Here is a 16089-nt window from a genome sequence, read left to right as displayed (position 1 = left end):
GAGAGAGAGAGAGAGAGAGTGAGAGAGAGTGCGCATTTATATCATCCATAACATCAGCATTACATGAGCTATAATTAAATTTTATTTATTTATGATTATTTTTTTACTGATTTAATTAACATAAACTAATAGTAAGGCCTAAACACCTTTTTTCTTTCTTTCTTGTTTTGTTGGGCTGAAAGCTGATCTGCATAAAAAAAGTTTCTGGTTTTCAATTTCTAAAAGTATGCAGGTATATGTTGGACCTCTTCCCTGAAAATTTAGGTGCTGTTATTGACAAATAAGGTAAAGAGTTTTCCCATGAAGATATTTTATCAGAATAGATTGGGTCCTGCCATGATGGTTAATTGCTGTTGGTTTCTACAAAAAGCAAGTAACACTTCAAAATAAAATCTAAACAAAGCATTACAAGGATCTGCAGGGGGGGGGGGGAGTGCTGAACTTGATTTTTTTATTTATTAAAACTCCATATTATAGATGCATGAATGTTCAATCATTTTACACCATTACAATATATTGTAATTCGTGATAAAAGTAACATATTACCACTTCACTCTCATAAATTTTGGTTATATATACTGTTTCTGATTCTAGAAATGTGTGGCATAGCTTAAAACCTTTATATATGTGTGATTCTGAGTAAAATTTTAAAAAGCTGAATATCAAAATTAATCAGAATTGATTTTAATCCCATTTTAATCTCAGCTACAAAAACTTTCTGTCAGTATGATGAGGTTACAGAAGAATAACAGTGAAGTCATAGTGATGGAATTTGTATTAATGTTATAGAGAATATCAGCCTGAAATTATTTCAGTTTTTGGTTTAAGAAGTGCACAATGTTTAGATTTTGTGATTTTCATAATTGAGTGAAACAGTTCACAATGGTTCATTGTGTTGAATATTGAAATAATTTGATTGCTCTTCCTGGGGATATGTTTTTGAGGGGTTTAGGAACTGGACAACTGTTGTTTACATCAACCATGAATGGGTTAATGAAGAAAGGAAAAATAGGATTTAAATTTGAGCAGGCCATCCAACTTCTCTTGAAAATTATAAAAAAAAAGAAGCCTGCAATTTATATTTTCTAATGTGATTGTTAATTTTTTGGAATCAGATTTGCTATGTCTCTGAGGTAGAGGAAATGATCAAAATTTTTTGCAACATGTAGAACTGTTAACTTATTCAGAAAGCTGAAAATCACCCAAAAAATTGTAGAAACTATTTTTCCTTTGTCCCAGAGTATTAAATTTAGAATTATGTACATTTCTATGATATCAGTAAAAAACATCAGATACAGAATATGGATAATAGTTATTTATTTATTTTTTTTCTTTAAGAAAAGCATTATTGGGTTTCTAGTTAAAGTTTTCATTCCACAAATCTAAAAACTAATTTAAAACATTGCTGGTTAATAATCATCTGAAAATATAGTAAAAAGAGACACCATTAAGTTTGTCCTCTAAATCCTGAACTTCATTGGGAGCTATACCTCAAAATTTGAGGCATAGCTCCCAATGAAGTATATGTTTTTTTCTTCTATAAATAATACAGAATGTAGTTTTTCTTCTATATTTAATATAGAAGCATTGCATATGGGTATGTAAAAAAAGCAGCACACATACCTGCAGGAGAGTCCTTTTTGTCCTATGTAAAAAAAGCAGCACACATACCTGCAGGAGAGTCCTTTTTTTTTATTTATTGAGTGCAGTAAACACAGGTCTGCATTATGATGATAACACACTTCAGCTGCAATGTGACATAAGATATTTATTGTAGTTGTATGTAAAGTAATTTTAAAATTAACTGGAGACCTTAGGTTACAGTTTTAAAATTAACAGTAATTAATTCATCACCCAAGGAAAGATGAATTAATTATTCTTAATTGATTAATACACTAGGATTATTTACCTTGGCTGACATAAGATAATATTTAACATAGAGTGTCAGAAATTTCCTTTACAAAAATAAAATATTATTGTATGAACAGGGTACATGATACAAAATTGAAACCACTTCCAGGTAATAGAGGATATCTTCAAGTTCTTATTTACCTACCAGAAAATGGCATACTGCAATATCAGGAAGCATAATAACAGAAATGTAGAATTTACTAACCCTATGTTTTGATTGTTGGCAGCCTATGACAGCTCATTGAACTAGAGTATGCAATGCATTGCATTGCATATTCTGGTTGGTTCAAAGACCTGTATTCTGCCCCCCATTGTTATGTGTAAATTTCAAACCCTGTTTAAAAAGGAGCCACTGAGCAGACCTACAGTTCAGTTCTGCAGTGGCAAGGGGAAAATTATTCACAAAGGACACCTGTTTGTGCAGTCATCCCAACTGATGTGGTGGCTGAACAAAAGTCAGTGAGGATGCAGTGCAACTGGTTCAAGGAAGTTTTACCAGGTTTCAAGGAAGTGAAATCATGTAAGCTACAGCTCATGTAGAAGCTGTTGACTGATGGCAAAACCAAGAGGATTGAATTTTGTTGTTACATTCTGCCATGATTAACTGATTTGTGATTATGCTACTAGCTACTGCAGAGCACTTATTTTCCAGTTGGTGAGTAAAAACATGAAGATATCTTTATCACCTGGAAGTGGTTTAAGGTATGTATCATGTACCCTGTTCACACAATAATGTTTACTTTTGTAAAGGTGGTTCATGAACACCCTGCATATTCCTGCTGTTAACAGCCATCTCTGTTATAAGCAGTAATTTATACCGATCAGCCAAAATATGATGTTGGTCCTCCACGTGCAGCCAAAACAGCTCTTACCCGGCAAAGTATGTATGCTACAAGATTTCTAAATGTGTCTTGTGGTATCTGGTACTAACATGTAACCAGCAGATCCTTTAACTCCTGTAAGGTCCATGGTTGAGACGCCACAGATTGAAGTTGCTGTTCCAACATAAACCACAGATGCTCAATGGGATTGATGTCTGGGGAATTTGGAGGCCATGGCAATACCTGAAAGTCTTCTTCATGTTCCGCGAACCAGTCTCGAACAATCCGGGTGGTGTGGCATGGCATCCTGCTGAAAGATGGCACCGCCAGTGGGGAAGACCGTTGCCATGAAAGATTGTACCTGGTCAGCAGTGATGTTTAGGTAGGTGGTAGACGTCAGAGTGCCCAGCACATGGATGACTGGACCCTGGGTATCCTAGCAGAACATCATCCAAAGCATGACACTCCTGCCACCGGCTTGTTTTTGTCTCATGGTGCATCCAGGCGCCATCACACACACGTACCCGGCCGTCCACATGTTGCAACAGGAAATGTGATTCATCGGACCAGACCAATTACTCAAGGTCCAGTTTCGATGCTTGCATGCCCATTGTAGGGCCTGTAGCCAGTGAACCATGGATAGCATGGGCTCCAAGCCGTGCCATTTCTGATTTGCTCTGACCCAGTCGTCTGGCCATTACAATTTGGCCTTTGTCAAACTCACTTAAGTCTGCTGCCTTTCCCATCTGAAGAACAAGAGTAACATTGATTACGGAGCTCAGTATCACGTATGTTTTTTACCATGTCCTAACCTGCGCACGTGCCGTAATTCACCTGCAGTTGCTTTGATTTACATAACAACTTGCTGGTCATAATGTTTTGGCCCATCGGTGTATGTATTGAATATTATTTTATATTATGTTAGTCAAGATGTGCAATCCTAGCTGATTAACTAATTAAAAGTAATTCATTGTGTGAAGAGTCTTTCAAAAAAATTTTAACATAAAGTACTCATTAAATTTAAACCAAAATGCATAAATAAACTTTCAGAAAATATCTTATTATACAGATATTTTCTGATATAATAAGATATTTTCTGATATAAAAAGATATAAAGAAAATATCTTTATCACACTACACGGTAGCTCACATAAACTGTCTTTTTATATACAAGTGGCCACAGATTTCCTAATTGAGACCACCTGCTATCTGATGAGAGAGAGAACAGTCTCAAAACAGGCTGTCATAGTGATGCTCAGAGTTGAAACAAATAGTGAAATAGCCTTTCAGTGATTCTATTTGTTTAAATATAGCGTATATCAGAATGACTTGTGGACACACCAGATTCAATTTGTTGTGAGTAGTAGTAAGACCATTATGCTTACTTATGGCAGTTTTAAAGGTTGCTAATTATTAAAACATACGGGACAGGGTGGTGCTGAGTTTATTTACTGAATTTTAAATACGGTGTTATTTTTCACATGCAAGAATATGGTACAGGCAGTGTAGCATATTTAGATAGCAAGTTATTGCTTCTAGAATAAGAATTAAATCATTTCGTTATTCATTGTTAATGATAACGGTATGGACTTTTTTAATAATAAATCATCACATAATGAAAATAGAAGCCATTACCTTGTATTAAAAAATATCCTGCCTGCCTGCCTGCCTGCCTGTCTACTGTCTTCATGATATCATGAAGACACAAAGTGCTGTAACATTGTTATAGTCTCTATCTGGTAAACTCCTCTAACCTTTGGTAGCCACCATCCTAGAATATTACCAGAAAAATTTTATTTATTCATTCATTAATTTTCTAAAATTAGAAAACTGGTAATATAGAGGTTGAAGGGCATTCTTTAATGAAAATTTGATAAATATGAAATAAGAATACGTCTACATATTTGGAAAATAAAAATTTTTTGCATTTAGACTAACTATAGATATTCCTTGTTGTATGTTGAGAATCAGACTGGTGTACCTTTGCAATCAACAAATTCAGACTGCAAATAATTGGAAAAAATGTAAGTTGTTCCTGTCTAGTTGAAAAATGCAGGAACACAATTTTTAAGCAACAGAAAAAGCAAAAATTGGTCATGTAAGTTATATATATTGAACTTTACATTGTGGAAGATGGTACAGATGATTAGATAATGGAAGAGATAGTGTCAGAGGCAGTAGATGCAGCAGAGTATAATGCAATGGAAGTGAAAATTGGCCTCATTGCTTGCGTGAAAGTTGCTTATTTTAAATTTTCCCTTATACCTAGCACAACCACTGTGATCAAAGGAGTTTAGAATAATTAACAGTGGACTGGGCATTTTTTGCCACAGTGTTATGAGTTTGATTTTGCAGTATACCCACCCATGTTTATATGCATTATTCCAGGACCATAGCAGCTTCCATTTTAATTTTATGGTTAGATTTTATTGTATAAGAGGATTGACCTCAGACGTTTTTGCATTTAAAAAATCTCTGCTTTTATGTTGGCCATTAATTGTTGTTACATAATTAAATAGATCATTACTGGGTGGTTTCATTGGCTGTGCTGCCATCATTCATTTCTATTTGTAGTTCACTGAATCTGTATTTTTATCATTCCTGATTAGCTCTGTCCCTTCTGTAATAATGGGGAATTCTTGAAAAACAGTAATACCTTCTGATACAGTTTCTTCCAGAAACAATTCATTGTGATGGCTCCATTTAATCTTGGATGCTTTAATTCCATCTGCAGGCAGGATCATCAAGAGGAGGGAACAATGGGTTAGCTGCCCAGGCCTTGATCTGAAATGGAAAGGCACGCTTTGTGAAACTGTTTTTGCCAGTGGCCCATGATAACACAAGATGCTCCAGTTTGTGAGTGTTGGAATGTTAAAATCTTTCAAGCATTCCTGAATAGTTACAAAAAGATCAACATTTCTTGTTTAAAAATATGACTGGAGAACCACTTTAGATAATAAAAGTTGCTTTTTCTGATTAATCCTCCACCTGCTATTCTGTGCAGGTGGAGGATACAGAAACAAACTGTGGAGTGAAATCACTCCAGTGCCCTCGTTCAAGAGAAACTGGTAGATAGTGGAAGTGTTTTGATATGGAGGATGTTTTCCTGGGAATCTCATGGAGCCTTCATAGCCAAGACCACACTCTGAATGCTCAAAACTGCCTGTCCATTGTAGCTGATCATATACACCCCTTCATAGTAACTGTTTTCCTGGATGGCATAGGTGTATTTCAGCAGAATAATACATGCTGCCACTTTGCTGGTATTGTTCAAGAGTGATTTGCCGAACACTAAAATGACTTCCTGGTGCCATCTTGGCTGCCAAATTTTCTGGATATGAATCCCACAGAACATCTCTGAGATTACATGGATCAACAGATCCAACATTTGGATTCTCCGCCACGGACTATTGCAGATCCTACGGGAGCAATCCTGGTGACATGGTTCCAACATGCATCCTGCTGTTCAGAGGGCTTACAGAGGACATATCCATATTGTAGGTGGTCATAATGTTTTGACTGGACAGTGTATATTTGTTGTATTTTTGCAATTTTGCAACAAGCACAGTAGGGTCCAGTCATTCATATTGTAAGCAAAAAACGTCAAAGAAAGCTGCATTAGTTGCAGCTGTTTTTGATGCTCCTGTTTTTATTTTTTGATGTATTAGGCTGGAATTGGTGAATTTTGTATCATTAAATATTTAAGACGTGGGATTTTTTTAAACATGTAAGACATGGAGTTTTTTCTACCAGTTAGTGATGTGCCTTATTGAGAAAATTCTGTAACCTAAGCATCATGATTTTTTTGTGGAAAGATTTTATTAAGACTGCTGGCTTTGTTACAGCGCAGCAAAAGTTAAAGTGAGGTTTTGTTGCAGAAAAGATACAGCAATTTCAAGGTAGGTAAAAAAATTTGGACAGTTTGATTCTCTGATATACAATATGAATGGTTATTGGCATCAAGAAATCCACCTGTGAGGATTCTTGAAAATATTGTGTGAGCAGGAAGCAGTTATTCATAGTTCATATGAAATGATTGCCACAACAGCTGGGCTTAAAACAAACATTATTTTAAAACAAGCCTTATTTGATAAGACAAAACTATTTTTTACATAATGCAGATGCAACAGTTCCTGATTAATCTTGACAAAGAAAAATGATTTGCCCTTTATGGTTCATTTTGGTAAACAATGCCAGTTCCAGTGTATGGATGCACAAGGATCATTTTTTTGAATATTTTTTATTCTGACAATGGCTTGAATAATAAATTCCTGTATCTAACATATTTAATGACATCCAACTTAACAATGTCAGTGCACAGTCTTTAAATGAATAAAATATACAACAAAGAGTTTGTTCCTTTCATTATATTATGCTGCATGTAGTTACGCAAAACCATCATGGTGTAACAGTAGATTATCAACTAATCTCATTCTCTGTAAATAAACAAAATCAGGTGGGCAAATCAAACATTGGAAGTAAAAGGGAAAATATGAATAAGCTGAACTGCAGTAGGACAGGGTTGTGATCAGCAAGGGATACTTATACTTCTAAATACCAGATATTCTGGAAATGAGTTTGGCTCCTTCACTGGCTAATTAAAATTTTTAATTAAACACTTATTAAAACTTTAATATTGCATACTTTGGCACTACATTTACTTAACTACAAAATCTGATATTTGTCAAACTGGCATCCATCGTGGACTGAGGCCTGTTCTGGATGTTATGTGTACATCTCCAATAAGCAGCAGAAAACATGGAACAGACAATAGTAGTTGCTCTGAGCTCATCTTGGATATCAATTTGGTTCTTCCATGAAGCAGCTATTGAGAACATTCCATACAGAACAAAGGGACCTGGGATAGCAATCTCTATGCTAGCCATTACACAGGATAGGTGTCAGCTTGTGAGACAGTCACGTTTTGTAGTTAAATTTGTGACATCAAAGTAAACTTCCAATTATAACTTATGTTTTTCTGCACATCCATAAAGAGGGTTAAATTAGTGGGTAAGGGCTAAATTTGAAAGTGTCTGCACTTCTGCTGAGACTCGATAGGAGGGGGAATATATGATGAGAGCCTTGTCGATCAATTCATCCCTGAGGAGATTGTGCAAGGCTCATGGGGTAGAATTTTTCTCAGCATGGTCTGTGCTTGTTAACAGAAGCTTAGGGTCTGCAGGCTGTTGTTTTTGCAATTGGGTATCCAGCTCTCTCTCTCTCTCTCTCTCTCTCTCTCTCTCTCTCTCTCTCTCCAACCATTCACTGCAGGTGATGGTAGATGGCATTCTGTCTTCTAATTTCTTCTCCACTAATGCTGGTGTATTCCAAGGTTCAGTTCTTTCTCTCACTTTTTTATTTATTTTTTATTTTATATATTAATGACCTTCTTCTACTGACTGGAAACCCTATCCATAATTTTGTTTATGCTAGCACACTGCATTGTCCACCTTCCAGTTTGAGAAAGCTTGCTCTCTACAAACAACTTCAACTTCTTGAGTATCCACTACCAAATCCTTAAAATGCTGATCACCAGGTAATTACACTGGGGAATTATAATTCTTCAGTGGGACAAAGATAACTTAGTTAATTTCAAACCTTCTAAAACTCAGTCCTGTCTTATATCTCGGAAAAAATGGTTTCTTCTACTCCTATGCTTATCTTAAATGACACTCCGATTTCTAGAAACAATCACATTTCTCTATTAGGGATTACACTGACTTCTAATGTCTCTTGGCATAAGTACATAACAAATATTGCTTCCTGGGTTTTCTTTTTCATTCTCAGCATTACTTTGCTTCTAAACAGCTTACTCTGTACACCACTGAAATCTGCTCTACTATTGAATATTGTTCTCATATCTAGGTGGTATCCCCACAACCTCTCTTAAACTTCTTGACTCCATTCAAAAGAGGACAATCAAGTTAATTAATGACCTAGTGCTTACATACCTTCAACATTTGTTTTTTGGAACAACTTACCTTCTCATCTATTTTCAAGAAATTATAATGTACAGAAATTCAAATCTGTTGTGAACAAATATCATCTGTCTCCTCAACTTTCAACTCGTGCATGGTACTAAGTACTCCAGGTTTTCATACTTTTTGGGGTTTTGTTAAAAAAAAAAAAAAAAAAAAAAAAAACTTAATAGACACAGCATCAATTCTGTAACTTCTGTATTTGAATGTAAAGTAGTTAGTCTAAATTTAACAAATGTTTATTTGCTAAATACATAGAGAACTGAACTGCTCTTATTTTGAAAATTTTGTTTCATAACCACCTATGGCTAAAGATAGTGTTTTCTGAATTTTTATTACAAAATAAGAGTGACTGTTTAGACTGATGATTGATCTTGATGATGAAATATGAGATTTTCTATATATAGATTAGTCTCGTTGTGTTATGGTCGCATTTTTTAATATGAAAGTGTGGCATGTGTGAAATTGGTATATTCATATAAGCAATCCAAATTTGGGTTAAGTCATGCAAGTATATTACAACTTAAAAAACGAGTAAAAAACTTCCTCTTGAAACAGCAAATATTGGAGTTTCAAGAGGTTTAACCATTTGGTAGGCATGTAAGAGTTATTTTCAGAATTCCTTCTACTTTATTATTATTATTAAAAACTACTGTCCTCCCAACAGTAACTTACAGTACCTGTCAAAGTAATTTTTCTTGGTTTCTTTATTTAAAATATAAGAAATCTGTATTGACTACAGTCAAAATCATTCCCAGCCACCATGTAGTCTATCACATGCCTGCTTAGTAGGAAAATATATTTTTTTGATATGCCCCAAATTATGATCTTGGGATTTATGTGTTAAAAAATTTAATTTAATAATCATTTTTATTGTTAAATTGTGCATTTTCCAATAGGCAATTTCAGAATATCTACAGAAAAATATGAAACTTGTGATATTGGACACAAATATTTCTTGAAATGAATTGTCGCTGACAAACCCTTTGCATGAAATATACTAAAATATTATGGAATTATATGTCACAAATTGAAATTGCTGCCTGTTGAATGTAAATGAAATAGCCTGTAGTTTATTAATATATGGAAAATAGCCTATTTATAGAGTAGTGTATAAGTATTGCTTAAACATCTAGCCCTTAGTTTTGTCATTAATGCTTTATTATAGGAAAAGCAGTCATTATACCACTTATACCACTTCACAAGAGGTATAAGTGAAAATATCAGCAGCAGTTGTCTAAGGAACCGTCAGTGGAGCTACATGGCAGGTTGGCAGAAGTTATTCCACAGTCAAGAATATGTGATATTTTCAAAAAGAAAAAGCATTTTATGAAAATCACTAGATTAAAGAAAGGATTATGGAATCTCTTAACCATCAGTTATGTTTGATGTCTTCAATGCTTGTTAATATAGTCCAAATCAATCAACATGGCATGCCAAAAATTAGTAATGTACAAATGTAATGGGCCTACATTTGTACATTACTATTACATACAATTCTCTTTGAGAAGAACAGATATCTGTTTGCAGTGTAAGCAGTGGTTGGAGTGGTGGGAGCATGTAATATGGTCCATTGAAATTCCATTTCATGCTGCTGTTTACTACCAATAGATGTGAGTGTTGAGGAAATAACACAGAGCAATGAGTGTAGGGCACATTATGTCCTCTGTCCAGGTCCCTGATGGGAGTATTCCAGGGTAGGCACTGTTTATGTGATATCTTGCTATACTTCTGATATCCGTGAAGAGCTCTATCAACTCTTGGATGTACCTAACTATTTGCATATTCTGTATTGTTGGGCCTTCTGTATTGTTGACATTGTATCGAGATGATAACTGATATATCAAAACAATATTTTCATTGCTCATAGGGTATTAATGTGGGGTTTGGTTTAAAGCATATCATTACTAAAATTGACTAGTATCATCATTAATAGCTTTGTATACATTGCAGAATTAGCACCAAGGAACAGTGTTGCTGTCATTGCTACTAAAAGAGAATCAGTTTGCTATTAACTTCATTCTCTAATTGAGTGTATAGCAATTTCATTAAAATGATTTGTACAGGTTTTGGATAGTTCTAGTTCATAACTGTATTCTGGGATTCAGTTATTATTTATAGAAGGTAGTTTGTTTCTTAATTGAGTGTTAAAATTAGTGTTAATATGTCTAATAACTTTGGAGTTGAACTCCAGTTATATTTTTCCTGTAGCATATGAAATACTGGGCAATGTTATTAAAAGGCAGTCATATGACAGTGTTGATCCTGAATTTGATGATGATATTCCTCCATCTAACTCCTTTTCTAAAGAAAATTTTTTTGAAATCTTCAGGCCTGTTTTCAAGAACAATACTAGGTAAAAAAAAACAACAAAAAATTGTTTTCAGACTATGAAAAAAAAATTTTTGTGGGTTTTAAATTATTAAATTTTACCTTTATAATAATTGTATTATTAGTTCAGAATATGTTGTTTATTTTTACTTTTACATAACAAAAACTATATTGCATATTGGCTTTCTTCTCATTTTACTTTTTTTCCTTCTACCTGTTATATGACTTAAATTCAAAGAGATGTGTTTCAGTTTAAATCATTTCATATTTCTGCATTAAAGCCAATCTCTACATGTTAAAAAATTTGCACATTCAAACTAGTAATTTCAGATGCAGTACAAACATTGTTAATATAAGTTTGTCAATGTTTGTTGTTAATTGTGAATAACAAAGCTTTTATTAAAAATTTGCAAATATACAAAAGTAAAAAGTAAAGAATTAACTGAAATTGGCTAATTAAATGTCTGCCTCAGTGTTTCTGCTGATAGTCCTATAAATTTATTGTGTGAGTAGATTATGAGAGTGTAAAATACATAAAGAAACACAAAAAATAGTGCAAAACTATATTTGTGAACTGAATTGATATTTCATTTAGTTACTGTAAACAAGAATGCAGATCTGAAGGTCACGTTATATAGATATTTTTTTCATTTTTAGTAAGGAGCATTTAGTTATTTATATTTAAGTACACATGTTATTCATAAAGACACTCTTAAACTATTTTTCAACAAAGTTATCATACTTATTCAGGCACTTTCCTGAATAAGTATGATAATAGCAGTCGATCAGATTGTCATATCCGTGGTGGTAAAAAGATCTGTCCTAATGGCACACAAATTGCCTGACTTCCTCTTGGGTGGCATCACCTGATGCAGGGCTGGCTCAAGGGTATATAGTGCTCTAGGCCACATTGACTGATGCCGTCCCTCTCCTGCTGATGTGAAGATTTTACATTTTATTTACTTACAAAAAACAAATTATGCACAATGTAATGCTAAATTAAAAAATAAAACACTTCATAAAAACAAGGTTTAGGGGGCATTGCCACCCCTAGGCCACTGCCTACTCAGCCTTACCCTAAAGCCAGCCCTGAGCTGATGGGAAGTATTTCCTTCACAGATATCTTTTGAAATGTATGAAAAAGTGGAAATCAAGTACAGTAATACCCCGACTTACGCGAACTCGGAGTTACGTGGTTCTTGATTTTTTCGTTTGGCAACGCTGCCGCCCACTATCTTCAAGGTCGTTTTTCATATGTTATCGATATACGGTGCGATGGCGGAGAATGAGAGCGAAAGATGAACAAAATTCAACTTTGCTGCTTTTATGTTTTTTATATCAGTGAAGGGGAAACACATTTCACCATAATAACGTAAAAACCAACACAATTCCAGCTATCGGTATAATCGCAAATGCAATTAGATCGAGTTTACTACCAGTTTATAACAGATTTCACTAGCAGAAACGCAACTGGATTTTTATTGTTTTATGGTAGTAACCCCTAGAAATGTGAGGTGTTAATAGTGTATCTCTGTCTTTATGGTGTTGTTTATTCAGTTGCTACATGCGCGCAGCTTTGTTTATGCGTATCAAGCGTGCTTCCTCGTTTTGTAATTGTGCTTTATTCCCTAAAAATGAGTAAAATACTTAAAAGGTGTGAAAAGGAAGCGTCCTGGTGAAGACACTGCAGATTCAGAGAGAAAAAGAAAAGCAATTATCGATAAACAGAGGCGGACTGGATCAAAAATTCTTACCCGGGAAAATTTATAGTGGCCTCATACTATGGTTTATGGCCAAAATCACACCGGCCCACCGGGGTTTCCCCGGCAAGGCTTATGGCCAGTCCGCCTCTGTCGATAGAGAAAAAATATGAAATTGTGAAACGCTTTGAGCGAAATGAAAGACCATGTGATATTGCACGTGCTACAGGCCTAAATGAAGCAACGGCGAAAAGCACATGACAATTGCAAACTTGACAGGTTGAAAATTGAAAAGGGCTCAATTGTAAAGGGCTTAAAAATTTTAGAAAACATAGACTCCAACGAAGAACGCGTTATAGCTACAAAGCAAGGAATAAAAAAATTATTAGCTTGCTACGACGAAATTCTGCGTGAAAAAAAGAAGGTGCTGTGTCGTCAGACTAATTTGTTAGATTTTATGAAGCCATCGACATTGAAATAACTTTTTTACGTAAGTCATTTGTTTTTGTAATACATATTTTGTATTAATATGTATAAAGAACTGCAATTTTATTAATATTTTTCTTCTAAACTAGTGTTTTTGTTAGTCCTTGGTCCCAATTAAGCAAAATTTATATGTATTTATATGCAAAGTTGTACCCCGACTTACGCGATTTTCGTTGGACCCACCTATCGCGTAACTTCGGGGTATTACTGTATTGAAAAGTCAGGACTATATGGAGAAGAACCTCCAAATGCCAAGTGTCAAGAGATGTGTGTGTGTGTGTGTGTGAACAGCAAACAGCATTATTCGTCATAGTTTTATACATCACCTTTCTTGGGCTTGACATTGTGTTCAACTTTTCTGGAGGAGGAGAAACAAGATGCTTCTATAACACAGATTCTGTTAGGACATTGGTGAAACACCTATGTCTCATTTTAGTTAATGATGTGATCCAAAAGTTTTTCACCCACCTCCATGTATTGTTGCAAGTAGGTGAGTGATGCCATCATGCATGCTGTTTTGTAGTTGTTGGTCAGTTGGTGAAGCACCCATATCCTGTTGACTTTCTAATAAACCAGATGCTTGTAAACAGTGTTCAATATGAAATCACATGAAAAGCTAAATCTACTCCAACTCCCTAAGAGACATCTGTCTGTCTGGACTGCTGTGTCGATGTCTTTGCCATACTTGGATGATGGGGAAGGAAACCCACTCTTGTTTGTTATTCACTGTGTTTGTACAACCCTCAGAAAGTCATGTGATCAGAGTATGCTGCCGCAAGATCTAGAAAAATTAGGAAAAATTAGGCAGAAAAATGGGCTGAGAAGTGGCAATTAAAGTTCAACATTGACAAATGTAAGGTACTGGGATTACTACCATGTGGGTGGCAGTAATCCCAGGTAAACCTACAAACTGTATGGTACCAGACTCAGAGTAAAAGAGAATGAAAAAGACCTGGGGACGGAGCCAGATTTACATATAAGTTAAACGAATTACAGCATAGAGCCTCACATTACTAGGAACCTTGCTCCATCTTTTAAAAAAAATCATTTTTTTAATATTGTCCTAGGTGAACCGTAAACGTCATATGATAATTTTTGTTATGGTTTTGGCTATTATTGTTAATTACTAATCAGTTATTCCTTGGAGCGGCTCACTTGCCAACAATGACAACAGTAGAACAAGAACATTGTGTGGCCTTTTGGGTTCAGATGCACCAGTGTGTGCATCAGCTGCACTGATCCCATACACATGTGTGGTGTGATAAGTATATGCTGAATTGAGTTAATTATGAAAGGAAAATTTCCGTCAACTGGAAAGAAATTTCACTTTTTTTGTGGGAAATTTATATCTTAAGAGGGAAAAAGGAAAACTGATTCCATAAATGGAAATTTTTAAAGCATGTTTTACTTTGAGCAATAATTTCATAATTTTGTTATTGTTTAACATAAGCTGATAAAGAATATGCACAAATTTCATGTCCTTTAACAATATTACATGCCTCTTTATTTGTACAGCCACTTAATTTTTTTTTCAATTAAAACATTTTTAATTTATTATTTGGTGGAGGGAGAAGGGCCTTGTACATGTTATAGCTTAGAGCCACAGCAAGTTTAAATCCGGCCCCACCCAGGGGGTATTTGTGCAGTCAAATATAAAGTTTTCTGAGCAGTGCAGACAGGCTGCCAGGACAGCTCATATGGTTTTGTCAGTGATATAAAAGAATTTTGCCATCAGGGGTAAGGTGGTGATCATCATGCTGTATAAGACAGTGGTAATGCCACATCTTGAGTATCGCGTACAAGTCTGGAATTCTTATTTTAGGCAGGAAGTAGAACTGTTTGAACAGGTTCAGAGAAGAGCAATGAGATTAGTGAGGGGAGCAAAAGGGTGCTCTTACCAGGAAAGGCTTCAGTTTTGTAAACCACATCATCTGGAGACTAGGTGTGAGATCTAATTGAGGCATTTAAGGTTTTGGATGGATTAAGTGCTAATGGAATCCTTCCTCTTGCTCAGACTACACACACGAGGAGACATAAACTCAAATTGAGGAAGGATGGTTGCAGAATCAATGTGTGTAAATTTGCCATTAGCTGGCAGATAGTTGTTTGTTGAAACAAACTTCCATCTGACATAGAAGTGAGAAGTTTGAATAAACTCAAGGGAGAACTAGACAGACTAATATTAAAGGGAATGGATAGGTGATATGTGAAGTGGTGTTTTTTGGACTGTTGCTGTATAATCCTGCTTTCTTGCATTGTTTGCCACTACTAATACTAAGTCAAAAAAGAATAGAGAGTACAGCAGGCCCCAATTATAACGCGGTTCGCTTTACGCTGATTTGCTATAACGCTGTTCTTATGTTATAACCCGTATCTGACTATAACATTATCACAGATCACTATAACGCTCTTTTACAGATTGCATTTTTGGCATATTTAGCGAAATCGTTTCATTTGATCGAGTCGATAGCTTGAAAATGAATATCAAAACAGAATTAAAACGTTTCCCACGCTCAGTGAAATTTTCTCGCACACTAATTTAACTGCAGTACAGTGACTTGTTATGTAGTTCCGAGATCAACATTTTAAAAAATTATCAAGTATATTGCTTGTAATATTTGCGTTATATGCATTTATCCGAAGTCTAGTCATCACTCAGTACCGTATTAGACATCGTGCATAACGGACAGTTTACTTGAACATTGTATCGTAATTAATGCAACCAACGCAGTTTCATTTCGAAGAGTTACTAATGGCCGATAAGAATGAAAAAGCAACAACGTCTGAGCGCAGTATGAAGACCATACAGGCTGGCCTCGATTAACGCGATAAATTCGTCCCGCGAGCGCATTGCGCAAAACG

General features: G+C 35.1%; 1 protein-coding gene across 1 annotated transcript in view; it reads left to right on the top strand.

The window, feature by feature from the left end:
• LOC150086853 (dnaJ homolog subfamily C member 2) overlaps positions 1-16089 on the top strand; it is a 451294-nt gene that overhangs the window by 196654 nt on the left and 238551 nt on the right. Inside the window, exon 5 of the mRNA XM_090371629.1 lies at positions 10922-11066. Within this exon, the coding sequence (XP_090227755.1) occupies positions 10922-11066 (145 nt within the window). The remainder of the gene's footprint in view (positions 1-10921; positions 11067-16089) is intronic.

Source organism: Mastigoproctus giganteus, chromosome 4 (assembly GCF_048544385.1).
Source record: "Mastigoproctus giganteus isolate SK-2022 chromosome 4, ASM4854438v1, whole genome shotgun sequence".
Classification (NCBI taxonomy): Eukaryota; Metazoa; Arthropoda; class Arachnida; order Uropygi; family Thelyphonidae; genus Mastigoproctus; species Mastigoproctus giganteus.
This window is presented reverse-complemented; position numbering and strand designations above follow the sequence as displayed.